The sequence below is a fragment of the Zeugodacus cucurbitae genome, chromosome X (genome assembly GCF_028554725.1).
Source record: "Zeugodacus cucurbitae isolate PBARC_wt_2022May chromosome X, idZeuCucr1.2, whole genome shotgun sequence".
NCBI lineage: Eukaryota > Metazoa > Arthropoda > Insecta > Diptera > Tephritidae > Zeugodacus > Zeugodacus cucurbitae.
The window spans coordinates 29,802,686-29,830,231 of record NC_071672.1 but is presented as its reverse complement, the minus strand read 5'-3'; the positions used below and the strand labels follow the sequence as shown (position 1 = coordinate 29,830,231).

The following is a 27,546-nucleotide window of genomic DNA, read 5'->3' as shown; positions in this document are numbered from 1 at the left end:
GAGGGCGGGGCCACGCCCACTTCTTCAAAAAAATTACATCCAAATGTGCCTCCCCTAATGCGATCCTGTGTTCTAAATGTTATTTTAATAACTTTATTTATGGCTTAGTTATGACTCTGTATAGGTTTTCAGTTTCCGCCATTTTGTGGGCGTGGCAGTGGACCGATTTTGCCCATTTTCGAAAGCAACCTCCTCAGGGTGCCAAGAAATATGTGTTCCAAGTTTCATTAAGATATTTTAATTTCTACTCAAGTTATCGCTTGCACGGACAGACGGACGGACATACATCCGGATTTAAAATTAACTCGTCATCCTGATCATTTATATATATATATAACTACATATCTAACTCTTCACTTAAGCGGGGATGACTGTATTAAAAGTTAAACTAGCGATAACGAAATAGGTGATAATCAAACTAACATAATTAAATTTTATATTGAGCTTTAGACCAAATCAAATCGAGATTTGATTTTTACCGGAAAGATTTGCAATTTTAAATAGTATAACGCCAAGTAATGTTCTTTTGAAAACCAAAATATAGAACTACAACCATTAATTCAAAATTTTAAAATTTTAGTTCTGTGAACCTCGATAAGATAATAACTCAATGGAAGTTAAAGTACTTTCATATATACATATGTACAAGTACTTTCAATAGTATTATACATTGTAAAGAACTAGTGCACAAGGGTGAAGTATATACGTTATGTATGGTCAGCCAAAAAATTATCTCTTAGATAAATAATAAACTGCTGCACAAGTGCAATTGAAATCACCGAAGCAATGTGCGAACTATTGCATGTGATTTGTTTGATGACATTTGAGACAATATAGCAGGGAACCTAAATAGCAACGAACACCAAAAGTCATAAGCAAGCAACACTTGTTCGTATTTACGACAATGCAATGCAATGTTTACTCATTTTTTAGGCTTGAAAGGCAATGAAAACAAATGGTTTTATAAAATAATTTACATTTTAGCATAAAAATAACAACAATGTGTGCTGACATGAATTAGGAAAATGTTTTGTTGCATTCGTTGTCATAGGCTTGATTTTCATTGCCTTTCATTGTCATACCTTTCGTACCTTCTCCGACAGTAAAACAAGCATTTGCTTTTACTGCTCTGAGTGTATTGTTGATACGTACAAAAATATTTTTTCGAGTGGTAACACTGGCTGTTTCACCAATTTCCTAATAGAGCCAATCCGTTGAGAACTCACACCGGCATCGACGTCAACGGAGATTACTGTTGTATTGACCACGCTACAACAGCTGAAGAAACTGCTAGGCAATTAATTCGCCCATGTTGGCCGGGATGAGTTCCTTGCAGCACAAATGACTGGTGCTCTTTAGCTGTTTAAGTCGGTTCATTCGTAACTCTTGTCGCATGAATAATCTCTTTAGCCTAACCAGTGATTTGTGATTTCAAATCAGATTGCAGGAGAGTCTGTCCTTTCCTTGTTTTGTTTAATCCAATGATTCCACCGGCTAACAAACCACACCAAACCATTGCCTATGATCTTGACGTGGTCATTCGGTCGGATGAAATAAATAAATATTTGCTGAAATATAGATTTTATAGCTTTGCTTTTAAGTGTTTTTATTAAGTCGTGATTAATTATTACAAAAACAATTGCTTTATTTGTATACATGTTATTGGTTTATGGCGTAGAATAATTTCACTTTTTAGTAATTTAAATATAAATTTCTAAGCAAATTTATACAACTCAGTTATGTATGTTGTATTATTATATAATAGATATAAATATGTATATGCATAATTTAAAATAAAATAGTTGTCTTTATGACAATAAAAGTATCTGCTGGCACAAAGTTTGTCACTCGTTTGTTCCCATTTTCTGACTTATAGTACATATATTATTATATACTCGTATGCTTAGTACAATATAAAGAAAAATATTATTATATATTGTATATTTTACATATACAACAAATGCAATTATTGTTTTGTTTTTGTACATTTTATAATACGCTATTTACCCGAGCACAAACATAATTACGTTTGGAAATTTCGTTGATATTTTGTTTTCTGCTATGGGTGTGCTCGAACTCTCACATACGTTGGTGTAAGTAATCCCCCTATTATGTTCTTTCGAGTAAACAACTCTATGTGACAACAGTACGATACGTCGATATGCAATCTTAAGCCTCTTCAGAGTTTCCGGGAATATTTGAACCAAGTTTATACAAGGTTTTACTGTCAGACCCCTAATAGGTTTTTCGCACAATTAACCGGCATATGCTCGATTCAAGCGCAGATTTAGATTGATTTGCCATACAAAAGAAATTTCTTAAATACATTAATTTTTAAACGAATATGTACAAAGCGAGTTGAATAATTTGGCTGTGATAAAATAGCAATCAGCTGCTGAACGTTAATCGAGTAGCCGGCTGTGCGAAAAGGCAAAAACTGGTTTATCAATTAAAGTATTAATATATTCAATTAATTTGGGTATACGAAAAGGATATAATCCTTTGTCGATGAGTGACATTTTTTATAATAGTATGTGCTGTGGCATTTATATTTCATTTTACGTTCTCAAGGGGTTAGGTGGGTTTCGAAATTGCAAAATGTAGAATTTTTTTTTGTGTGAATAGTACAATATGCTTAAAAATTATCAAAAATATAAGATCGATCCGTGTAAAATTCTATGAGAGAGACTCTTTCAAAGTTCCGCACATCAGGCCACATCAGTTTGAATGTAAAACTTTGGACACGATTTCTTGAAAGGTTTTGAGGCGATTTTTTTTTTTTAATTTTGCACACATCTTTGGAATGACATTATCTATTTAATGAGCGAAGCATACTTATACTTCTTATACGAGTTCGGAAAAGGTTGCGATAATTGTTGCGCAACATGCAACATTATGCATAAACATACATGTGTATATGTCATTGAACAAACACACAAACTTACATTTGTATATGCGTGCATGTAAGTTTGTCAACCACCAAAAATCGAAAGCAATGTTCTACAAAAACAACAAGCGCCAAAAATGTATGTCGATATGTTTGCATGCTCATACATATTCATACATATTTACGACAAACCGATTTTCTACCAACAGCGCAATGTTGCGTCGCTTTGGCATTGCGCAGGCGGCCATCAATTTTTCGACACATCGAGCTTCACAGAGTCGTTTCAAGTGATCCCTCCGTAATTATAAATGCGCAAAATATGCATTGGATAGTATTGACTTACTATTAGCAAATATAAAAGACATAAAACAATCCATAATAATATAAGTTGGGGACATGGACCTCTTTGCCTGCGAAAACGCGACACTGATTACAAGTCTGTGACAAAAAAATTACTATTTGTGGTCATTCGTTGTCCGTGGCAACGAAGATTTTACAAGAAATGTACTACAAGTGCACATATTTACACACATATGCATGTAAACAAATTTGGTTCTTTTGATTTTTTTCTTTCGTTTCTGTTTCATTTCTGCGAATTCTCAACTAGTTTATGTGACTTTTGCTTGAAATTCTCTGCGTTTGCCGTTGAAAAGTTAAGACTATGCTTCACAGGATCATTTCTTGTAGTCATTTACTTTCTTTGCAAATGGAAAGTATTTGGTTGGTGACATATTCACATGTGTATGTATAAACATATTCACATGTGAATGTATTTTATTTCAATGAAATTAAAATTTCTCAAGGTTGTGGGTTCGAGCCTCACCCGGGGCGTTAATTTTTTTATTTATTTCAATAAAATTGAATTTTTCGAATTTCTTAAGGCTGTGGGTTCGAGCCTCACCCGGGGCATTAAATTTTTTATTTATGTCAATAAAATTAAATTTTTAAAATTTGTTAAAGTTGTGGGTTCGAGCCTCACCCGGGGCAGTAACTTTTTTATTTGAATAAAATTAAATTTTTTTGAAGTTAAACGACTTCGGAAAAATGTGTACGCAGATGTATGATTGAAATATGAACATATTCGCATGTGTATGTATAAATATATGCACATTGGTATGTATAAACATATTCACATGTGTACATATGAAGCTGAACCAATACTGGCATTCCTCAGAGAGAAATTTTCATTAGAAATGATCAATGGAAGAAATGATCCTACGACAAAAGGAGGTACGACTATTGATACGGTATTCGCGAGAGTTATAGATAAAATAGATGTAAGACATTTCATATCGTATTTTAGTTATCATAATCCAATTGTAAATATTATAGATATCAATCCGACAGAACCCAGAAATGATAATTAATTTGGACTTTGGTTTATAAAATGTGCCTAATAAATTTATAAAATATGAATTTAAGAAAGTGTCTCTCGCTATTTTTCTTTCATACAAAATGATATGCATTTCTTGGAATATCACTAAGAAGTATAACTTCATCCGCGCGTAGGGACTCCTCGCACTCTTTTTTTTTTATTTTTTATACCAACTATTTAATTCGTGCCAATAAAAGGTGAAATTTTGAACAAAAAATTTTAATAAAAAACGGCTAAGTTTTCGGAATTTTTAAATACAAATTTCACAAAATACTGTTTAAATTGTATGTATGTATGTATGTATATGTTTATATTAATTTAAAAAAAATTGTAAAAATAACAGTTGTTTTTGGCATCTGACACCCACCTAATCCATTCAACGATGCTTGGATTTCACGATTTTTGACTCGTTTTTCATAATTTCGTAAATTTGATATTTTAAAAGCTAAATGCTCGCACTTTTTATGGAAAACGATAGTGATACAGTTAGTTTAACGTATGCTTGGTTGTTATGTATTTGCTTAAATCTAACATTTAATAAATAGTTGAATTAACAAACAATAATTATGCTTGTGAGTAAATCGCCTCTTAAAATATTGGCGTCACTTTTTATAGCGAAATGCATTTAATACAGTAGTTTATATATGTTATTGATTTAATCAAAATCTGGCATAAAATTTATATTGTATATTCAATAATTTTTCTTGAATCACAAAAGCTTTTAAATTGCATTTGAAAGCTATGTTTTGTCTCATGAAGCATACAAGATTTTATTATATGAATTATGTAATATCTAAGTAAATAAGTATAAATAAATAATTATATTAATACAAAAATATATGCGTACATAGTATATACATACAAACAAAAATCATCAAACGATTTTTGGACCACCTGTTAATACGCGCTACTGTTGTGTCAGAGATTAGAATGAATCGAAACCAGATATATCACTTCCTTGCTGGAAAAGAAAAAAATGTAAAGAACATTACGACGCTAGGAAATTCTGCAAGTCTATACGGCTATTCGTTTATGTTATTTGCGAGGAGCGGAAACAGAATTGAGGATTTTTGAAATATTTATTGAAAAATACTTGAATCAAAAATTAGCGATATTACTAAGTATAAAAGACTGAAGCATTTAAACCGAACTGCGGTTCTGCGGTACTCATAATGCGGTACTTGAAATGGTACGAGCTTATTTTTGAGTAAATTTAATACTCGACTAAAACTTACCTTGTCCGATTTATAAAGATGCGTATGCGGTAACAGAAATGTAGAGCCCACGTCCCGTTCAGCCATCGTGTTTGCATCCTGTTATATAAAAATAATAATTTAATTAAGAAATAAATAGTACATGAGCTTGCATCCTAAAACTAAGCTCATAGATCTGGCAATTAAGATTTTTTATATCTCTGATTTTCTATTATAAAACGCTTGATCATTTAAATAACTTTAAAATTTTTTAAAGTTACTCGTTACTTTAGTAAAACTTTAAGTTGCTGTTAGAATCAGTGAAGACCACCAAAGGCAAGCTAAGCTGCCCGGTGTCGGATGAGCAGCAACATAGCGCTGGGACAAGACACAAGTAGAGGAAGTAACGGCGGGGAGACTACTCCCCTCATCCTGCTGCGGGCTGTCCAGGTGGTCCAGCTGAAAATCGGAGTATTGGTATAAAAGGCGCCAGCATCAAATAGTACCTCTGCCAGCTCAAATATGGTAACACCGCGGTAAACGCCAAATACAGCGGAAAAGAAGAGCAGCATACAGATTACGCCACAAGAGTTGCTAAGCTCCAAACAGCGGAAACAGACTCCGACCTACATGAAAGTTGCACAAATACCTGCTCACAAGCCGCATCGGGTGCGGGTGGAGTAGGGTCAGAAACGCTACGCGGATGCCCTAAAAATCATTCGGATAACACATGTGGATGTGTTCACTACCGGATGTGTTCACTACCGGAACAAGATTATATTTGATTGTTGAGATGAGGTGGAGCTGTCCTCTCTTCTTCAACGGCCAGTGCTCTCGGAAACAGTGGGATTGTAGTCGGCTGGGACTGTCACTAATAATGGGTGATTTTGATTTGTATTAATACTTACATCATTTGTGTTAGAAGCCAGCGTATCGAAACAAATATGTGAATGTTTCATAGCAGCATGTACGGATTCGCGTGGAGAATGCGCGTCAGTTGAACTGCAAAAGCAAACAATTCAATTTTACATATGGTATATATATTACTATATTACGCGGACATTCAAATGTGCGTCATAGTATTATGTATTATACTTACATCTCATGTCGTTGACAATGTTCAAGCCAAACATCCATAGAGTTGAGTAAGCTGTAAAGGTTAAAAAATACAACATTATATTTTACATAAATTTTTGATAATAAAACGAAGTGAAGTGCACGAGTCTACAATGACTTACTTATTTTCATCTTGGCCAGGAGCACAATTTTCACCTGACGATCTACATGAACACTGTTCAACCAGTTTGTTTTGTTCGATTTGGTGTTGCTGTTGTTCACTTAGAGTTAGTGTAGTTTGATTCAAACTTCTAATTTTTTTATTGTTAATATCTATGTTCGAGTCTCTGGCGTCATCATTTCTAGCTGTGTGATCTTGTTTTTGTTTTTCCAAGTCATCAATAGCATCAGTGCTGGGTTCTATGGCCAAAGTAATGTTTTCGGATTTCGTATTGCTGCTTGTTATTAATAGATTTTCCCCAACTATGGCTGACACCTCAAATCCAGCCGATACAAGCGCTCCCAACTGATGCAGATGCATGTTTGTTAGTTGACAGTCATCGTTCTTAATGTTGCGTATGGATATTGCCTCTACATGTTTAGGCAGCCTGTTGTTTAGCTTTTTCTGTGTATTACTCTTCTGTTGTTGCTGAAAAGGATACATAAATACTTTAATGGTAATATCACTTAAGTATGTAAAACATACAAGCGCTTGAAACGCACCGCGGCGACCCCGCAACGATCTCGAAATCCAGCTTGTCGATTTCAATACCAGCGCATGTTTTCCGCACAACGGTCGAAAAGGAAACTACATACTCCATGACAAAACATCCCCAAACGAACTTAGGCTAATCGACTTCGTCGGTGCCCGAAATAGCCCCGGCACAAGTAAATGTGGAGACTTAAAGAAGGTTTCAATACCGGAGCATACTCATATAGGAATCAAGTAGGGAGACTCAACAATCTGCGTGAATTATAACGGTCTGATCGAGCGTACTATGTGAAAGGCCTACCGTTAACATACTGATTGTACCTTATCAGACTGGTTTTAAAACTGGAAAATCTATAACTGACCAGATATTCACCATGCGTCAAATCTTGGAAAAGTCTCATGAAAAGAGAATCGAGACACACCACTTCTTCGTCTATTTAAAGCTTCGAAAGCACGAAAAGGAGTTGCCACTATGTCCGAATTTGGTATCCCCGAAAACTAATACTGTTTTGTAAACTGTCTTTAAACAACACTAAAAGTTCTTTCAGTATCGGAAAGGACCTCTCCCAGCCGTTTGATATCAAACGAGACTTCAACAGGGTGACTTATTCTATCTATTACTGGTGAAAATAATACGAACTGCGGAGCTTCATATGGAAGATTGTAGAGCTGCTGGCGTACAATGATGATACTGATATGACTGGTCTCAACAAGTTAGTTCTGCTTTTTCCAGACTAGGTCTGGTTGAGAAGACGACAAAACGAAATAAATCCTGTCATCAAACAAACAATCAGCGATTTGGCTTCCACGTCACTGTTGAGAGTCGTGTCTTTAGGTTATAGAGTGAAGCACCCCAGCTTTGACAGTGTTCGATGCAGAAAATCCGAGGCATATTATATTACAATCGTAATGTTTTTTTTTATTTTACTTACCATACTATTGGAATTACTGTCTTGCCTTAGTATAATTGGCGTAGTAATATCTGATTTAAGCTGCTCCTTTCGTTGTGTTCGTTGCTGTTCAAATTGTTTTTTGGTGCGTTCCATTACAACATGTTGGTGAAATAATTCAGTTTGCGGCAGCACGGAAGCATGATACTTGGCACGCGGTATCATGACAGTCAAAGACCGATCCGTTTGATCGGGATGTTTGTAGGACGAATCGGTGAATGAGTTGCGTTTATTTAGCATATATTTCTCATTATTGTTGGTATTATTGGCATCAACTGACTCTGGCTGCTCTATACGACTGCCTGTCTTTACATATGCATCTTTGGAGCGCTGATTTGCCTTCTTAGAACTAGAAGTGGACTCCTTCTACATAAGTAAAATAAGTTTTATAGTGAGGCTCAAATATAGTGAGGCTCAAATATAGTAGGTGTCTTAATAAAAAAATAACAGAATTTTTTTTGTATTTGAGAATTAAAGTTGTACTCTTCACTTACCTTCAACACATACAACAACGTATTCTGACTACTCTCACTACTTGTATCCTTGATTATTGCACATTTATCGAGCTGAATACGTTTTGATGGGCGTCCTCTTATACCGTATTTACTGGTGGTGCTCCTTAAAAGCCCAATACCGGCTAGACCAGAATTTTTCGTCGTAGTTATGCATTGAATACCCGAAATTGATTGCGATAACGGCGGATATTTTTTACGCAAGGTATGCCGTTTGGTACACATTAGCAGTATACAAAACAGTAAAAGTGTAAAAAGTATCGTACCGACGGCTATTAGTATTATAAGTAATATTTTTAAATTTAGTTGGCATGTTGAGCCCGAATACCAGGCAAAGCATTCGCACAGTACACGTCCGGCAGTGTGTGAGCGTTCGGATTTCTTAATGGCACATTTGCCATGATAGTGGCATTGTTCACATCCAACTAGTTCGGCTGAGCACAGACGTCCCGGGTAAATGGTGTTGCTGGATAAGTCGGCGAAACCCTCTTTGCAACTGCATGTATAAGTGCCTTGGAGATTGAAGCAAAAGGCGTTCGCAGAACAATCGTGAAAATTTTCGTGTGCACATTCATTGAAATCTGTGAATTAAATTTGTAGAATTACTATATAGTTGAAATATCTGAAACACAAGCTTTTAAATTTGTTATTAGTAAATGTTTTCAGACAGTGTATTCTGAGTTTTTAATGTAGTTTGTAATAGAGACGCAGACAAGTATGTGCGCGCGCACGCGAGTTAGGGAGGATGGAGCCATCTCCCACGCAGAGTGGAAGCAAGTCGCTGCTGCAATTTCTGGGGTATTCATGAGGTTGGTCAAGGGAAACCCTGGTCCCCTCCTAGGGGCGAGAGCTCGGGGTGACATCCGTGACCCACATACTGTATACAAATGATCTTGAGAAGTTGTCTGATTTTAAAGCTTCTGAAAAGTGTTGAAACAGGAAAAAGTATTTGGTAATTTTTCTTACCTTTTATAGCTAATGATTCGACACCATTACGATTCGTAAACAGTTTTGTGCCACCGATACTATAGTTACTTAGGCGTAAACTCTTTTTGAAAACAGCCATTAAACGCTCTTCCTCGCTATTTTCTGAAAGCTATATACAAATATTAATATTAAATCAAATATTTTACTATGTATATATATATATATAATTCTGATGTAAATAACTATAATAGTTATAATGAGCTTAGGAACACTAACCTGTAAAAGTAAATTCGCGGATAAATCCAACGGTTGTCTATTTGCCGAATTGCCAGCGCCATTATTTGCATTGTACATTGAAGTGTATGTTGACAATTGTACGCCATGATAGATATCACGTAAATCAGATTGCATTACCATACGATTAATGGCCTCTTTCGTAACTGTTGCTAGATGTTTATATTCATCGGTGGAATTATCGGACAAGGTATGTGCGTAAAACAATTTAATGTCTCCAAAATGGTCAATATGTAGGCTCAATTCGTATGTGTAGGTTGCTTGATAATTTGTAATATTATAGAAAGTTGTTAGGCATTTTACATACAAATAATATAAGAAAATAAAAAAAATAAACGATAAATTTGACCTGTTTAAAGAAATTAATGAAGCGCTCAGTTCGTATGCATCATTATTCATTCTATTAACTGCCAAATTTTAAATTTGCGATTCAGATCGAGCTCTTTATAATTTTTAGGACGTCGGAGTAGCGGCCTCCGTCTTTAGCTCGAGCACCTCATCTAGCTATCCACTCCTTGGTCTCATAGGAGGAAGTTGTGGATGCGCCTTGAGCCGTTTATTGTCCGGCTGATTTCTTGACATATTTTGGATTTTACTCGCAGGCGTAGTTAGCGGTGTCGCGTCTACTGGTTTTTTGCTAGTGGAGGGAATCTCATCCCCCTAGCGTGTTCCTGGCGGATGGGTCGAAGTTATCGGGGAAGGTTGAGGAAGTAGTTTTTGTCGGGAACTTCTTTTCAAGCTCAGCTTCAGGCTTCCAGACTATTGTATCGGTTTTAAGCGGAAGTGCCTGCCATAAAAGTTGCGGCGAATTTAACACTGCAAGCGCAGCAGCCTTCAGAGAGGTGACGATCCACTCTGATAGTACAGCACCGATACTAGCATTGATCTCGATGACTGTGTGCTCCAAGTTTGGAAGTAATGACAATTCTCGCTATAAGCTGCATCAGATCACTTCGCAACTGGAGTAGTTTGGGTGCATAGCTACAGCGGAATCGCAAACAATTGCAAGGTTAATGAGCTGACAAGGTTAGGCATGTCCGTCTCACCTACAGATGAATGAGAACAAGTAGATTAATGGGTCTCAGCTGAACTGAGCAAGCGCTATAAGTCGCTAGCACCTGTTATGTCGCTAAATTCTGCTGGCCCAAAGTAGAAACGCTAAGGTCAAGGGAACTCTTCGCCCAGAAATCAATATTTCCCTAGTCATAGGAGTTCTAACAATAGCCATTGTCCCATCGATATGCACGCGGTCAAACTAAAAACTCAAACACAAATTTGTCGATTTTAAAATTTAAGTAGGGAGATACATTTTTTGGCATCACAAAGGATTCAAATGCCCTCAATAGTCTAGGTGGGTTTCCTTTGGGAACAGTTGTCGAACCTAACCTAACCTAAATTTCGTAGGAATAAATCAGGGAGTTCCTGAGACATGGTACCTTTTTCACTGTTAAATTGAGTGCTTCTGATATATTTTGGAGGATGGTAGGGGTCATCTCCTATATTTATTACATACATATATACTTACGTTTACACGGCCGATCGGGAAACATGCGTGCAAAGCCGGGACGACAAACGCAACGCCAGCGTAATGCGGTTAGAATGCACACCTCATTACGCGCCATTTTGCATGACGGCAGACATGTTACATTCTCGGTTATACGATTAATGACAACATGATCGCTTAGCTTCGGTGGCGTAGCGATAAGTACGCCACCCAGCAGCACTTGATTTATGGTTATACGCGAATCGTGCAGATCGGCAATAGATTCCTCATCGCGCGTAGGTGCGCTATCAGCATAATCTAACTGTATAGTTTCAGCAGTTGTATCAATGCTGTCCAAATCATTAGTAGCGTTGGTGACATTCGCTGCGGCGCCCGTGCTGCCAAACTTAATCACATTCGTCACGTAATATGGCTGCTTAGCTTTAGCGTTATTTTGTGAGTTGGTCATCACAATAAAAATGCTGTTGTTAGGCGGTTCCACATTGACGCTGTCTTCAGGCGCACTTGAATTGTTGTGTAACTGCGCTTCAAGCTTTTTAGCCATAGTAGTTTCATTTGCAACGAAAACTACTTCTGGTTGTTGGTTTGTATTATCAAATTGTGGCACTGCTGCTTTTAAAGTTGTTGCAAATTCATTGTTATCGTTGAAGCTATTCTGCAACGTTTCGTCTCCTGTTATAATAATATCCGTAGTTGCTAATACGCGTGTTTCAGTTACAATTGGTGCCTCCGCAACAATTTTGTTTGTTGTTTGTTTTTGTATTTTCACTTTTGAAACATTTGCTTTCTGATTTGTTAAGACTGTTGCAGTGGCGGTTTCTGTTGCCATTTGAAGTATCGATTCTGTTGCGATTTCTGCTGCAGCTTCTACTGTAGTTTCAGTTTGTATAATTGTATGCCCCGCGTTAGTCGCTTGTGGTCTGTTTGCAAAGTTAGCACCATCTTCTGACTGTTCATAAGCAGTTGTTGTTAATAGTGTACTCTGTGTTTTGGAAATATTTAACAATTCTGTGCTCATTACATACATAGTTGGCGTCAACTCCACTTGTACATAAAATATGGCATCCGTTGTGCTGTTTGTGAGTTTATCAGTCTGCAGTTGCGTTTGACTTTTTGCTTTGTAATTTTGTAAATTATTTGTATGCTGTTTTTCATAAAGCATTTCATTTGGCAGAACCGTTATTTGTGCAAATCCGCCATCCGTTAGCAACGCTGTATTACTTGGCATTAGTATTGGCGCTTCGGAAGATTCCAGCAAAGACTCGATGACAGACATCTCATGCAGGTTGCCAACTGTATTTGGCGACGTTTCATGCAACAAAATTTCTTCAGCATCATTTAATTGTTGCACAGTTATTGTGCTATTGTTTCTGCTTTCAATTACGTGCTGCGCGTTTGTACTCAATTTATGGAAATTATGTTGTGGGATGCGGAAAGCTGCATCTACCATGTTTGTGCTACTTGCACCCCTCAAGCTTGTTGTTGGCCTAACACGTTTATACACATTATAATTAATTGTAGTATGTGTATTTGGCGCATTTTGCTTTTCAACTGTTATTAATGGCATTTTCTGCTGTATTACCCTCGAAATCGGAATGGTTTGCAGTCTCGGTGACAGCAGCGCTGTTGTGCGTGCTATATATTTGTTTTTTATTTGCGTTGCTAACGGTTTTTGTGTTGGCGCTTGTAACGGTGGCTGCCATATTGCTGACTTATAAGCCTGTGAGTTATTGGTATTTCGATGCTGCGCCGTTAATTGTGGTTTCACTGTTGACAAAGCGAGCAAATGCAGCTGCTGTTGTTGTTTTGTAGACGGTTTTAAAATTGTTGTTTGTTTTAACGGTAAATTGCTTATATTGTGGCGACGCTGATTCACTGCACGCGTATCATTCTGTGCTAGTTGTTTATGACTACTAGCGCCTTGCTGCGTTCTAATTCTGTTGCTGTTCGGTCCACCCATTATAGTGTTCAAGTGTGCTTCCACTACTGATTTATTTACAGCTGTTTTTGACATTTGCTTACTTGCCGTATCATCTGTAAGGGTATATACAGCATCTACTCCCGCATTAATTGTGAAACCGCCACCTTTAGCAAAATAAACCGGCTCTTTTTGCGTTTCTGGCGTCACATTTTGTAAAGTTTGCCGCGTTTTCGCGGCAAACGGTGTACCAACCGCTAATAACGGCGTATGCTGTGTATGATTTTTATCATTAGGCGTTGTAATAACAAGTGCCTTCGTCGGTAGCACATAATAGCTTATGGGACGTAGGGTTTTACGATTAGCGTTCATGTTTGCACTGCTGGTGTTAGCAATGTTTAATTGCTCGCGCATTGTGGTGTGCATATTATTGACTTCCATTGCCGCAATCGGCGAGAAAAATGGTTGCAACACTTGCTGCTGCTGCGCCGTGCGTATTTTCTCATGCAGACTATTTGTCGCCGACGCGGTGTGCTGATCCAGCTGCGATTCACTGTTGTCACCAACAGCAGTGTTATAGTGGTTGCCAGGTGTAGCTTTCGATTTATGGTTTTTATTGTTGTCTGCCATGTTGGGCGTCATAGTAGCTGACGACGCATTATTGTTATTCACAGCAAGCATATCAACTGCTGTCACATACTTGCTGTTGCTTGTTAAGTAATCTATTTCGTCTAGCGTGTTATCCCGTTGGTAATATGAGCTTGCGATATTTAAAGCGACCGTTGCAGGATATATGCTTGTCTCAGGCTTCATAACAGCTGTTGTTTTTGTAGTGGCGTCATCAACAATATGCTGCGGCTGCGTGCGCGTATCAGCTGCTGCTGCTGCCGGTATAAATATGCGTTGGTACTCATTTATGACTTGCTGTCGCTTGTCAGCGCTTTGCTTGTGCTTAGCTGTCATATTAGCATCATGCGCCATAACATAGAGATGTGTTTGTGCTTGCAGCGGCTTTGCTACTTTAAAATTTCCATGTTGTTGTTGTTGCAATTCACCCGTCGGTAAGCTGTTAGCAAGCGAAAATGAACCAATAACTGCGCTGTCGTCGTTATTCTCGACATAAATCGCTTTTGTATGCGCTGTGTCTTTGGTGTATGCCACAAAATCGGCGTGCGGGTCACCGATTTGTTCGATAATATTTTGTGGCGTTAAATTAATCTGCACTTGCTTCTCATTGTGTGGCACTTTGATGTGTGGCATATTGTGCCGCACTGTGCCGTCAACCACTCCATTCGGTATCTGGCCACGTACAGCGGTGGCATACTTCGGATAATCTGCTTCTTTCTTAAATGTCAGCGGCGGTGCGTGCATATTCACATTGTGACTGAAGACATGTGTATGCAAATTGATATTCTGATGATTGGCTGGCGTGCCTATAGGCACGACGAGAGTTTCCGGCAGCGCGCCGCTTAACAGCATGGTGTCATAGGTGGCATTCAAAGCGGAATAAGAGTATGGTGGGTATGCCGTTGGAGGGCGCAGATTTGGTGGATTTAGGGAATTTTGCAAATTTTGTGGATTTTCCATATATTGCATTGTAAAATCTGCTTGCTGTGGCGACGTTTGCGGAAAGCTGCCGTAATAATTCACATATTTTTTTCTTGTATTCAACATTACAAAAGGTATACTTGGTAATTTATTATTATTATTTAAATTGTTATTATTTATAGTATTAATTTTGTTATTAAAATTATGATTATTATTATTATTAGCCGTCAAATCATCGCGTTGCATTGCTGCTTCCTTACTTACTACCGTATTAACATTATTATGGTTGACGATTTGGTATGGTATGGTATGGTACGGTTCCGATTTCTGCAAATCACTAGCAAGTAATTCAAGCGTAGGCGTTACTGTACTTTTTAGTAACGGTAAATTTGTGATACGAGTTGTAGTTATGGGTGGCAATTTTTCTCGACTCGCAAGTGGGGCGTTTAAGACTGGCGGTGGCGGTCTCAGAAGGTAATCGTAATTTTCGCTTGGCAACCTTTTATTATACTCATAATGACTGTGGTAACTCAGTTGCAACGGAAAGTTATTGTATTGTTGCAAGACTGGCTTGCGCTGGGCGTAATGGTGTTGCAGTTGTGGTGCATGCCATAACGGTATTGTGCTCATATGATTGCTCAACACAGACGTACTCTTAGCATCGAATGCTTGCAATTGTTGTTTTTCATTCTCAAACGATAAATAGTGTTGCTTATAAGTTTTTTGCTCATGCTTTTTACTATGCTTCGGAGTTTGTGCCACTAACGGACCGCCAAAATTGCTAGTGAGCGGTATCTGGGGTTGCTGTATGCCATTCGGCTTGCCGATGATAACATCAGAATTTGCAGTGATCACCTCGCCGGGCCTAATTGGTATGCCGCCATTTATTAGCAAAGTGTTGAAATTGTTGTTTTCCTTTAACGTGACTGGATTTTGTGCATTTTTAAGATTAACAGCGACATTTGGACTCTGGTGCGGCAGCGTGCGTTGTTTCAAATTATTTACTTGCCGATTTAATAACCAATTATTGGCATCGCCCACGTTAACAGCTCCAACGGGAGGAGATTGTAACTGTAGACTTTGCGTGTAGTAATCTACTGCGCCGTTTGCATCAACCACGATCGGCGTTTGTATTGTAGCGCTATCAATGTCATAATCGGCGTTGTCTTGCACCGGTATATATATAGGCGTATCCTGCTTCTTCACTACACTTGCGCTCATCGGTTGATAGTTGACACGCTGCATGCTCTTCACAGGCGTACTGCTGACAACTGCACCAGTTTGTACCGCTAACGGTAACGGCACTGCGGCACTACCTACCAGCTGCAACTGTTGTTGATTTTGCGTTGTTGCAAAACTGCCTTGCAACAAGCCGGCCATAGCGTTGATGACTGGCCGCAGCGCATGCAAACGCTGTAAGTTCAGTGAGTCGATTATTTGACTCACAGCTACCGGCAACCGATTGTTGTGTGTTGTTGTAGTTGTAGCAGTTATATTGTTGTCCAACAAATGGTGTTTTGTTTGATGCTTTTGTGGTTTCGTTGGTTTAAGCAGCTGCTGCGGGGATTTGCTTAAATAGACCTCGTTGTACTCGCTATCCGCACTCAATGAGTCCTCATCCCTAGTTGCATGAGTAGTTGTTGTATTCTGATTTTTCATGGCTACAGCCGTGCTTTTTTTGTATTGCGTGTGTGCCGCTTTGCGTTTAGTTGGCACAACGCTCAATGTGCGTGTCTTTTGCGGCGGCACGTTTGTTGTAATAATTGCTGTTGTTGTTGCCTTCGAAGTTTTTACTTCATCCTTCATCGCCACTAACGTTGGTTGGTATACGCGCATTGCAGTTATTTCCACTGTTTGTCCATTCAGTAAGGCGGCTGTGGTTATGAAGATGCGTCGGTCTGGCTTTGAAGATTTCAATACAACTCGAAATTTGGAAACCAACGCGCTGTTCACCAATGTGCTCGGTATTGTTTCGGTTATTACATTATCGATAATGCGTGTGCGATAATTTAGAATGACATGATTTTGTGTCGACTCCGGCACCACAGCGCTATTCGCAGCATCACTGCCACTTAATAATGTGCTCTTCAAATAGGTTAATGTTGTCAGAAATGTTTTCGTTGTGTATATATGCAGATCGTATTCACCCTTCGTTTGATACAACCCTGTTTGCGACGGCGTCGTTAATGTCGCATCAGTTTCACTATTAAGCTGTGTGGTACTAGCCTCTATATACTTCAACAATAGCGAGTTGCGTGGCGACAATGACTCTGTTATAATTACCTGTGTGAGTATATTAGTGGTTAAAAACATTTCTTCGGCGCCGGTCGTATGTAGTATATTTGTAAATGTCAACTTGCTGTAATACGTATTAGTTTCGTATACAGGTGTAGCCTCTTCAGACGACTGCAGAAAATTGATATAGCCATCAGGGCCTGTAATTGTATTCACAATTGTATGCTTGGACAACTGCACCACCGAATGATCATCATCCAGTATGGTGTTGTAATAGGAATATGTCGTGGGAAATATTCCTACAGCTAATGCAGGCGTCTGTTAATTAAAAAAAAAAATAAAAATAAAATGTAATATTTGTACTACATTAATATGAATAACATTTTGTGTTTGTTGTGGGCAAAGAATATTTTTAAAGCATTCGTGGTTTCACTTTCGATACCTCTTCCAGATTCTCATATTGTGAGGCCCCCAAGTAGCGAAGTCGTTGCCTTGACAATGCAGTGCAGCTGCACAGAAGATGCTTCATTGTTTCTATTGCTCTTGACATTTCCTGATTCCTCATTTATTTAATTGACATAATTGTCAATAAAACTAAAGCAATATATGGTATGCTATGGTATACTCCTCGTGGACAACGTGACGGCACTCCATCTGGTAGAGCAAAGGACCTAAATAGGTCTATGTGTGGCGTATTGGCCTACCAGTTTAACCTAACCTAACCTTTGCGAAAATAATATAACACAAATAAGACAAAATCTAAAAGGGAGAAACCCACAATCTGCGCCAATGACCGAGGGATAAGTGTCCTCAAAATCGCATATAAAGTAAAGCCCACCGTCAACGAACTGTTTGCACGTTATCAGTGTGGCTTTAAATCTGGAAAATCCACCATGGATCAGATATTGTGTCTGGTGGTGAATGAGGGCAATACGAAATATCTCCTGTCCGCAAACAGTCAGCGCATTCTCGCCCTGACTCCCACGTCACTGTTGACAGTCATAACTTTAATGTCTAAGATAATTTCGTCTACCTTCGAACCAGCATCAACAACACCAACACCAACAGTTGCTACTTTGGCAATCCGCTCTCGACGAACTAAAATCAAACTCTACAAGTCGCTCATCATTCCCGTCCTACCTTATGGTGCTGAAGCATGGTCGATGTCAACATCCGATAAAAACGATGCTAGGAGTTAACGAGAGAAAGGTTATGCGCAAGATTTATGGTCCTTTGAACATTGGCAACGGCGAATACCGCAGACGATGGCATGTGGAGCTGTACGATTTATTTGACGACATTGACATATGTAGTTCAGCGTATAAGAAGACAGCAGCAACGCTGGCTAGGTCATGTTGTCCGAATGGACGAAAACACTCCGGCTTTGAAAGTGTTCGATGCAGTACCCGCTGGTGGAAGCCGAGGAAGTAGAAGACCTCCACCCCGTTGGAAACACCAGGTGGAGAAAGTCGTGACAACACTTGGTATCACCATTTGGCCACTGCGAGAAAAATAGCCATAAGAAGAACAAATGGCGTTCGAGTTTTAGTCAATATATCGCTTGTACGGACGGACAGACAGACATCTGGACAGAAGTTTCAACTCTACTATACTCTATTAAGACAACGAAAGAAATACTTGCTAATATAAAAGACAAAATAAAGACAAGTATAAACTTGAGTATACGTTCAGCAGCTGATATTTTACCATTGTGGCTAGTATAATAAATAGTATTTTACTTACTCTCGTCAAAGTTACGCCCAAAGATAAAGCTGGTGCCATCTGCAAGTAGTTGCGCTCCTCCGTGGCTATATTGGAAATAACTTGCTCTCGGCTCTCCACAGTTGTAGACCCATCTTGTAAATATGTGGTGCGGTAAGTATAAGTCGTTAAGCACGTTTTCGTTACAAACTGATTGTAATCAGCTGGGAAATAAATTTTTTCCTGTAGAAGGAAAGACATTAAAAAATTCAGCAGTGTAATCTATCACATAACACAAATGAAATGCTACTTTACTAAATATCAGCTTAGTTGCGAAGCAGTCTGGCGACTTAAACTTATTTGTCGTTTTTACAGAGACATCCAATTTAGTTAGCGTTGTGGTATTGGAGTTTTACACTACCACTACAATAAAATCAGGCAGATTCGGTACGTTCACATCCAGACGCTATGCATGAAATCGCTTGACAACCACGCCCAATGTTTTGAGCAGTTAAGATATCGGAAGTAAGCTTTGCACCAATTCGGGGTGTGATATCGATCATCGCAGGATTGTCTAATTCGGATTATAACTTTAAAAGACCCCAAATAGCGAGCATTAACACCTAAGTCCCTATGATATATTTTTTAATATCGGTAAATCTCATTTTAGAGTAAATATATATTACTATTATTCATATAGCGGGAATATCAACACATAATTTTCGGTTGAAGATTATTCTTCTTCTGCGAAATTTGAACCCACCTCGATTATGCAGTGCTACAATTTCCAAAGATACTAGTATCAGCATCTACGATGCCCTTCGGAAGGTTATAATTTCGAATTCGTTAATACCATAAATAATCCAATGTTGCAGCGGATTCCCTGCTGCGAAGAGCAAGCAATGCCAGTACTATCAGTTGCATCGGAACACTTCGCAATCAGACTAGTTTGGGTGACTGTCCGCAGCGGAATCACAGGAAATTGCAAGTCAGTGAAGTCAATATTTTCGTAGTTACAGGAGTTCTAACTGTCAAACATAAAATTTTACCGGTCGCTAGCTAGATGCTTGGGGGTGGGGGTGGGGTGGTTGGCATGAGGTAGAATCTTTCCTTCATTTTCTTTTGTAATGCCTAGCTTTTGCGAGATATAGGCAAGAGTTCCTAGGATCTTGGGAATCGGTCGGACACTACTTATTAATGCAAGTTATGTTTTAGGACCTTAGAAGCGATATTTCATGCTTTCATTCATTCCTTGAATTGCCTTAAAATATGGTACTTTATGATTGTTTAAGCCCTGCAGAGCAAATTGAAATCACAGTTATCTTACCTGTTGAGTACTTAGAGTTGGCATTACAAGTATCATTTTATCCTTTAAAGTACTCGGCGCCAGTGTCATGGGGCGGAAGGTTGTTTGACTTGGCACACTTCGTAATTGCAGTGGCACCTGTTGCGTTTCTTCCGATTGTATTGCGTTTTTAGACGCCAATTCCGTTACATTACCATAAATACCAGTTGGTTTACTCTTATCATTAGCAATAATTACTTCAACACCATTCGACATTACGCGTGTAGCAAAATTGTAGCGTGCCTCATCTAAGAATTCATCTATTACTTCATCATTGTCTACTTGCACCAGATTAGCGCCAGCGTCATCATTAAACTGTGTGGCAACCTTATTGTGTGAACAAAACATGCTGATTAAAAATTGTGTATATGTTGGCATATTTGCCGGCATCGTTTAAATTTTTTTTATTAGTTATTTACCACGTTGTTTAAGCTTCTATCCGTCCTAGAACACTTTGTTGCATGCTCGGAATGCTGCCTAATTTGGCGTTGTGTGGAAGCAGTAAAGACACTCGCTTGCCTATAGCTGTTTGCTGGAGTTACTGGTAAAGAGTTATATGTTTGCATTACGATTTGTAAATCTAATAAATGTTTTCATAACGCACTTATGGGGCGCAATATCACTATATACAGGATGTTTTATACAGACAATGTTGTCGAACTTATATACAAAATTGCGACTCTTAAAAGGTAAAAGGTTGGTACAAAAGACAAAACAAGTTTAGAGTGTACGGTTTCCGGAGACATTCTTACAAGCATTTGCACTTTGTATACTTGAGCATTAATTTCGAATCAATCGGATCCATAATAGCGATGTCAGTACGATCTACCCTTGATAAGGAGTGTCTGACATCCTTATCAATACATCATTATAATAACGGTCACCGTCGAATCGTTGGTGACTGCAAAACGAACAAGATTGCACGAGAGGGTACCAACATTGACGTCGGGATGGCAGCAGGTCGGTGATCTACTTGTGCAAGCGCGCTGGACATATAGACATCGCACGAGCTCGACAAGCGTTGGACAAAAAGCAGCACTGGTGCAGCTGTGTGGTCCTTTTGGCCCACCGTAGAACGAAAAAGGTCCTTCCAGCTGCAGTCGCTTAGGAAAACTCATCTCGCCTGGAATGGAAATAGGTGCCGTCCTGTCGGACCCTGTGAGGATTGGAGGCGGATCGCCGATTAACAAAACTGTCTTCAGCCGCTCTAGTACAACGGTTGAAGAACTTGTACTTATGGAGAGAATTATGGAAGATGAAGAAACTTCAGATTAATCGACTGTACACAAAGGCGGCCTCCGCCAAACTTCTGCTTCGTCTAGGAATGGTCGAAGCCGCCGTTGTTCTTATTAAGGTACGGTAGCTGAGCATCAGTGTTATATCTGTGTTAAGGACAAGAAGCCATAGACTACAAGCAGCAAATATTACAGGTAGAATAAAATCTTGCTGTAGCTGACAAAATCTTTACCAATTTCGTTGCTATCTTAATTTCATTGGAGGGTTTTACATATTTATCTATATATTCAATGTAAAGTCATCCGTAAATTAACATTTATTTTCATGCAACGGACATTGAAAACAAGCCTCTCTCATCATCCTGTTTACATACAAAACTTTTATATGCCACATGTTGCAAAAGCATAAATATTTATAAACAGTGTCTAATACTAAAATATTTAAAAAATATTATATTACATATACACAATTTACATGTAAGCATTTTTGTGCCAAATAAATTCTATATATTTTTTATTATATACACATTTCTGTACATATGTATATACAATTAGATATATTTCATTTACCTTGCTATTAATAAGTGAGAAAGCAAGCTATCAGGGACTAATTTTAGACAGGAAGCTATCATGGAAAAGTAAGGGTAAAGAAAGCTGCTTTAGCACTGTCTACCTGCAAAAGGTTGGGGACTAACACCTCGTGTATCTCATTAGCTTTAAATGGCTGTGGTAAAGCCGATTATGACATATGGCCAATGGCTGAAGTCCAATAATTGATAAGAAATATCAAAGCTATCAAAGAAAGCCTACTCTTTCAAAAAGAGTATCAACGAACAGAAATATCTTATATTTACGGATAGCCAAGCGGCTGGCTTTAAGATCACTGAAGCCTCATAGAATATCAATCAAGATAGTAAAATAATGCTTGAAGCTATTAGTAACACTATCATTATATTTCACAATAAACCTGCAATGGATTCCAGCACACAGTGATACCCAGAGTGAGCACAGTCTTACAGTTAGATGTCAATAAAGAGTAACCTCTTGCATACCTCTGGCAACGTGCAAATATTTAATCGACACATATGCTGTATATAATATATGTAGCTGGTTCTCGGTGGAAACAGTCACTGATTTGCTCACAAGCAGACAAACGTGGCCTGAGTAGAAGAAGAGCCGTATATGTATGTCGACTATTGATATTTAAAAGGAATGATAAGACTGTCTGATTGGGAGACGCGCCAGCAGACTGGGGATAACTTACAATGAATACAGCAGAAGCTGCCAAGAAGTAGAAACTATAACACACCTCTTCCCTATATAAGGAAAGAATCGCAACTATTGGACGCGGTTTCCACGATGATGTGGCGCAAATTGCACATATTAAACTATGCGGATTACTTAATTTCATCAAGACCACGGTGTGGTTCCAAGAGGACTTAGTAATGTGAGTGGATTCCAGTCCCGGTGGTGTCACAATAGGTCTCGCAAAAGCCTAAGTTCGTCGACAGACAACCACTTAACCTACATACCTATATGAGGCGAGATACAAATGATTCAAACCATCTCTTTGGACATTTACGGATTTCTTTTTACTAGATTTCCTATCTTCGAATATTGGCCTAGAAGCTCCCATTTGTCCTAAAACACAAAAAAACTTACAGCTAACGCGATAAATTGCACTAGTGGGATTATAAAGCAGTAAGCAGGATTGTATAAAATAGCAAAAAAGGAAAATTGAATGCTAAGCATAATTTATACAATATTTATAAACATTTACATTAGAAGTTGAACGTGTACATACCTGAATTGTGGAATAATTTCTTGAATAATTAATTTCCGGGCTGTTATATATCGCTGATAACTGTAGTATACTATTATATTCCTTTATATACATGTATAAATAATTACCGATTTATTAAAAGCTAAATTATAACACATGTGGATCAAAGGCAGCAATGTTTTCGGTATCTTCAAACTCTCTCATGAAATCTTAGAAAGACTAACTGTAAATCGTGCAGATTTATTATTATGCTAGCTGACCTGGCAGCGAACTTCTTCTCTTTACAGGTAATAAATTAGCAGATTTTTTTGTTTTAGTGGGTTTAAGTTTCGGGGAATGCTTATAACAGAGCCAATCTTTAGTCGTAAATTGTACGTTGATAAGCGAGGCACATCCAATGAATTGGTTAGTTGGTGATTATACAGTTAATAGATTTGAATGAATGACATGATGAGTTCGTTTTTCGATGAGACAAAGTAACAATAATTCGAAATCCGCTCGATTCGTCGACAGCTACTCGATCATTACCAATAATCAGCAATTGCTCAGTCAAATCTTCAACAGATGTATGTATCGTTCAGCAATACAACTCTCTGGTTTGTTCTTGGCTGTTTCTACACATGTGCCATAGAATCGATGATTTAAGGGAAGCGTTTACCTACCGAGCTCTTCACCTCTCCTTAGTCGTAGAAATACTAACTGGCCATTGTTCAATTGTGATCCACGCTGTAAGGCTAAAAATTTTACCGAATGCTAGCTGTAGCAGCATGGAGGAGGACGAGTTGGAATGAACTCATCAGTTTCTGCTGCAATGTCCCGCCTTTGCAAAATCAAGAACAATATTTTTCGGATCTCACTTTTTCGAACAACCGCGCAAAATAGCATATTTAGAAGTGACAAATCCCTGCGAATTTGTAGTATGTTCAGTACGCTTTGATGCATCGTAATACCTAATCAAAAGGGGTTCCTGGCCTCATAAATTTCATTGTCTACGTGCGTTTTTCTCTGGGAAACAGCCTTACAACCTACGTACCTTACCACTTATACGTATAAAAAATTATGAACTCGATTATTTTATTGTTAAAATAACTATATTTCAAATTTTTTTGGTAAACAGAAGAATCCACAAATATTTAAACTAATTATGGATACAAAATTACGTAACAAAATAACATTAAACTAGATAATGGAATTTTAATTGGTTAAAGTGTTATATTATCGATACATATATGCCTATACATTGGTAAAAAAAATATATATAAATTTATTTTTTACAACTAATATTAATTTGCAATATAAACTAAGACTCACAATTAATTACAGTTGAAAATATATGCAGGTTTACGTGAGTCAGATGTCTCACTAAAAATATGTACAGTGATTTCAGCGTCGCTTCCCATATGTAAATATTGAAAATGTGAGGACTGCTACGAAATTGAAAAAAGGCTGTCTGTTCAAAAGAACTGACAGTGCTTTAATTTGCGCAATAAAACATGTTTTATTCCTTAGTATCGAGCAAGGTATATATGTATGTAGATTAAACTATCTTCGAATTATTATAAATTATTTCAAGTTGAAATCGTTAAAAACATATTTGACAATAATTTATCTTTTAAGTCATATTTATGTACACTGCGTATGGTCTAAACTGTGTTTATAAGAAACATGAACTTTATAGCCTTTTCGAACAACGGTTAATTGAACAATTAGCCGACCTTTGATAAAAGCGCTGAGTTGATTTACTATTTTTACCATTTTGTTCAGCAAGCAGCTGCGAGCGCTTGTTACTCGACTCTCTGGCACGCGATTGCGATGCGAAGAGAATGACTTGCAAGACGATTTTAAGTTTCAGATTAAGATTCTTCATCACGGAGTCTTTTCGATACCCTCACCTAAGAACTATTTCCACAAAGTTGTGATTCTAGCAATAAATATAGCCTATCTTATTCGGGGTGAATGTAGCTTTCCAATAGTGAAAGAGTTTTTGAGTTTATTCAATACAAACATACATACAAATCTTTCCTCTTTTTAATAGTGGTATAGATATTATAGAATATAAATAAATGTAGTAGCAATTTTTCAATCGAATAAATATCAGTATGGTATGCAACGCTGTGGGTTGTTGTCCAAGCTGTAAATTTGGCTGTGTTTATTTATAAAATAGCAGTTAGATGCTGAAACATCCGAGCTTCTTATGGAAAGCAAAAATAAAAAGTGCGAAAGACAAAAACTGGTTTCTCAGTTATAACCTTAATTTATTCAATTAATTTGGCTGTGCGAAAAGGCTATTAGTGAGGTAGTGCCATTATTGCGTACCACATATTCATCAAGATGCCGCGCTTTCGAAAGATCGTTTCAAAATCTATTTTTAAATTTAATATAATATATACGTTGTCGAAAGTGAATCTAAAGAAATCATTTGTTTAGCGCATATAATTTTATAAATTGTATTACATTTATTTCAAACAGGTGATTGTCAACAGTGAATTTTCGCGTGAGTATTGTCCTTGTTATGTGGCCAATAATATTTACAGAAATGTGTACAATAACTTTGAGCTCACATATTCTCGAGTATATTTACAAACTAATAGAAAACGTTATATGCTTCCATACATTTAATTATGTTATAAAAAAAGATAACCTACGCACGGAAATCTTGTCAAAGCTGGTACGTTTTTGTAAGTCAATTCTAGTTTTGATTTATTTATTTCTTTATAAGCAGAAACTTCGCACAGATATGCTGTAAATATAAATAAATAAAATAAATGTAGTAGCAATTTTTCAATCGAATACATATCAGTATGGTATGCAACGCTGTGGGTTGTTGTCCAAGCTGTAAATTTCGCTGTGTTTATTTATAAAATAGCAGTTAGATGCTGAAACATCCGAGCTTCTTATGGAAAGCAAAAATAAAAAGTGCGAAAGACAAAAACTGGTTTCTCAGTTATAACCTTAATTTATTCAATTAATTTGGCTGTGCGAAAAGGCTATTGGTGAGGTAGTGCCATTATTGCGTACCACATATTCATCAAGATGCCGCGCTTTCGAAATATCGTTTCAAAATCTATTTTTAAATTTAATATAATATATACGTTGTCGAAAGTGAATCTAAAGAAATCATTTGTTTAGCGCATATAATTTTATAAATTGCATTACATTTATTTCAAACAGCTGATTGTCAACAGTGAATTTTCGTGTGAGTATTGTCCTTGTTATGTGGCCAATAATATATACAGAAATGTGTACAATAACTTTGAGCTCACATATTCTCGAGTATATTTACAAACTAATAGAAAACGTTATATGCTTACATACATTTAATTATGTTATAAAAAAAGATAACCTACGCACGGAAATCTTGTCAAAGCTGGTACGTTTTTGTAAGTCAATTCTAGTTTTGATTTGTTTATTTCTTTATAAGCAGACACTTAGCACAGATATGCTGTATTGGCACTATTTTTTTTGCGTGTTTAACAAATGTAAATAGAATAATATTTGAACCTAATTTATGTTTTTTTTTTACACTATATATTATTAATAGTCAACCGGAGTACGAAATTTTGATGAAAATTAGTTATGACAGTGCAAAGTTTAATAGAAAATCTGTGTCTGTAGCACAGTACTAAGATTGTGCAGTATATCGAAACGGTATCATCTTGAATTTTACGTTGATGGAAATGCTTTAATTACGAGATTGTCTTAACCATTTGAACCCAACCTTATCGAGCCTTTTGTAAATAGATGCTGGGAGAGTAGTTGCATTGGTGTTGCTTATCCGAAGGTTAGAAGGTTGAAGTACGTCGTATTTGACTTAGATCTTAACAAAAAACATTAAGAATGAAATATTTTTTAATTCGATCGTATAATAAATACAAACATTATAGAAACCACACTTTTATGATATGAAAGCAATAATAATTGGGTCCTTGGGCTCTTGACTGATATTTTACAACTTTGTTAGGAAATGCAATGCAGGAAATCCTTTGGTATTAACTTTTGAGTAGATGAGCGGCAGCGCGCCGGGTATTTTCATGAACACTGCAGTTCTATGTATGGTAACCAACTATTTAATGCGTTCACCCAATTACGGCTATGACATAGCTGATGGTGTGACCACTTTTTGTACTAGTACGTGCGACAATGTGTGCGTCGATAGCACATTATGTGGCTCAATTTGCGTTTCTTGCCGCACCAATGTGGAGGATTCTATGTAATGATGCTGGTCATCGTGAACACGATCAACAATATAAGTATATGTACGCGTGCGTATCACCGTTTCGTACCGTATACTTGTAGCGATCTCATAAGATAAGCTGGTTTGTGTGATACTACCGATATGGGTATTGAGTGCTGGCGTTGGTTGCAACACCT

General features: G+C 37.5%; 1 protein-coding gene across 1 annotated transcript; it reads right to left on the bottom strand.

Annotated features, from left to right (window-relative positions):
* Nucleotides 1-1,576: 1,576 nt before the first annotated feature.
* Nucleotides 1,577-20,698, bottom strand: LOC128923063 (uncharacterized). The gene is made up of 13 exons (XM_054235431.1): nt 20,577-20,698; nt 20,140-20,506; nt 18,855-19,055; nt 11,432-17,429; nt 9,889-10,166; nt 9,652-9,781; nt 8,668-9,266; nt 8,156-8,539; nt 6,694-7,160; nt 6,555-6,605; nt 6,364-6,457; nt 5,498-5,575; nt 1,577-5,223 (listed from the first exon to the last, which is right to left on the bottom strand). The coding sequence occupies exons 2-13, from the start codon at nt 20,503-20,505 to the stop codon at nt 5,188-5,190; spliced, it is 8,682 nt and encodes a 2,893-aa protein (XP_054091406.1). The 5' UTR covers nt 20,506; nt 20,577-20,698; the 3' UTR covers nt 1,577-5,187.
* Between the last annotated feature and the right edge of the window lie 6,848 nt (nt 20,699-27,546).

Coding starts and splice junctions, on each gene's coding strand:
- LOC128923063 (XM_054235431.1), bottom strand. CDS start 20,505: ATGTTTTGTTCACACAATAAGGTTGCCACACAGTTTAATGATGACGCT. Junction 19,056..20,139: donor CAACTCTAAGTACTCAACAG/GTAAGATAACTG, acceptor TTCCTTCTACAG/GAAAAAATTTATTTCCCAGC. Junction 5,224..5,497: donor ATCTTTATAAATCGGACAAG/GTAAGTTTTAGT, acceptor TTTCTTTTCCAG/CAAGGAAGTGATATATCTGG.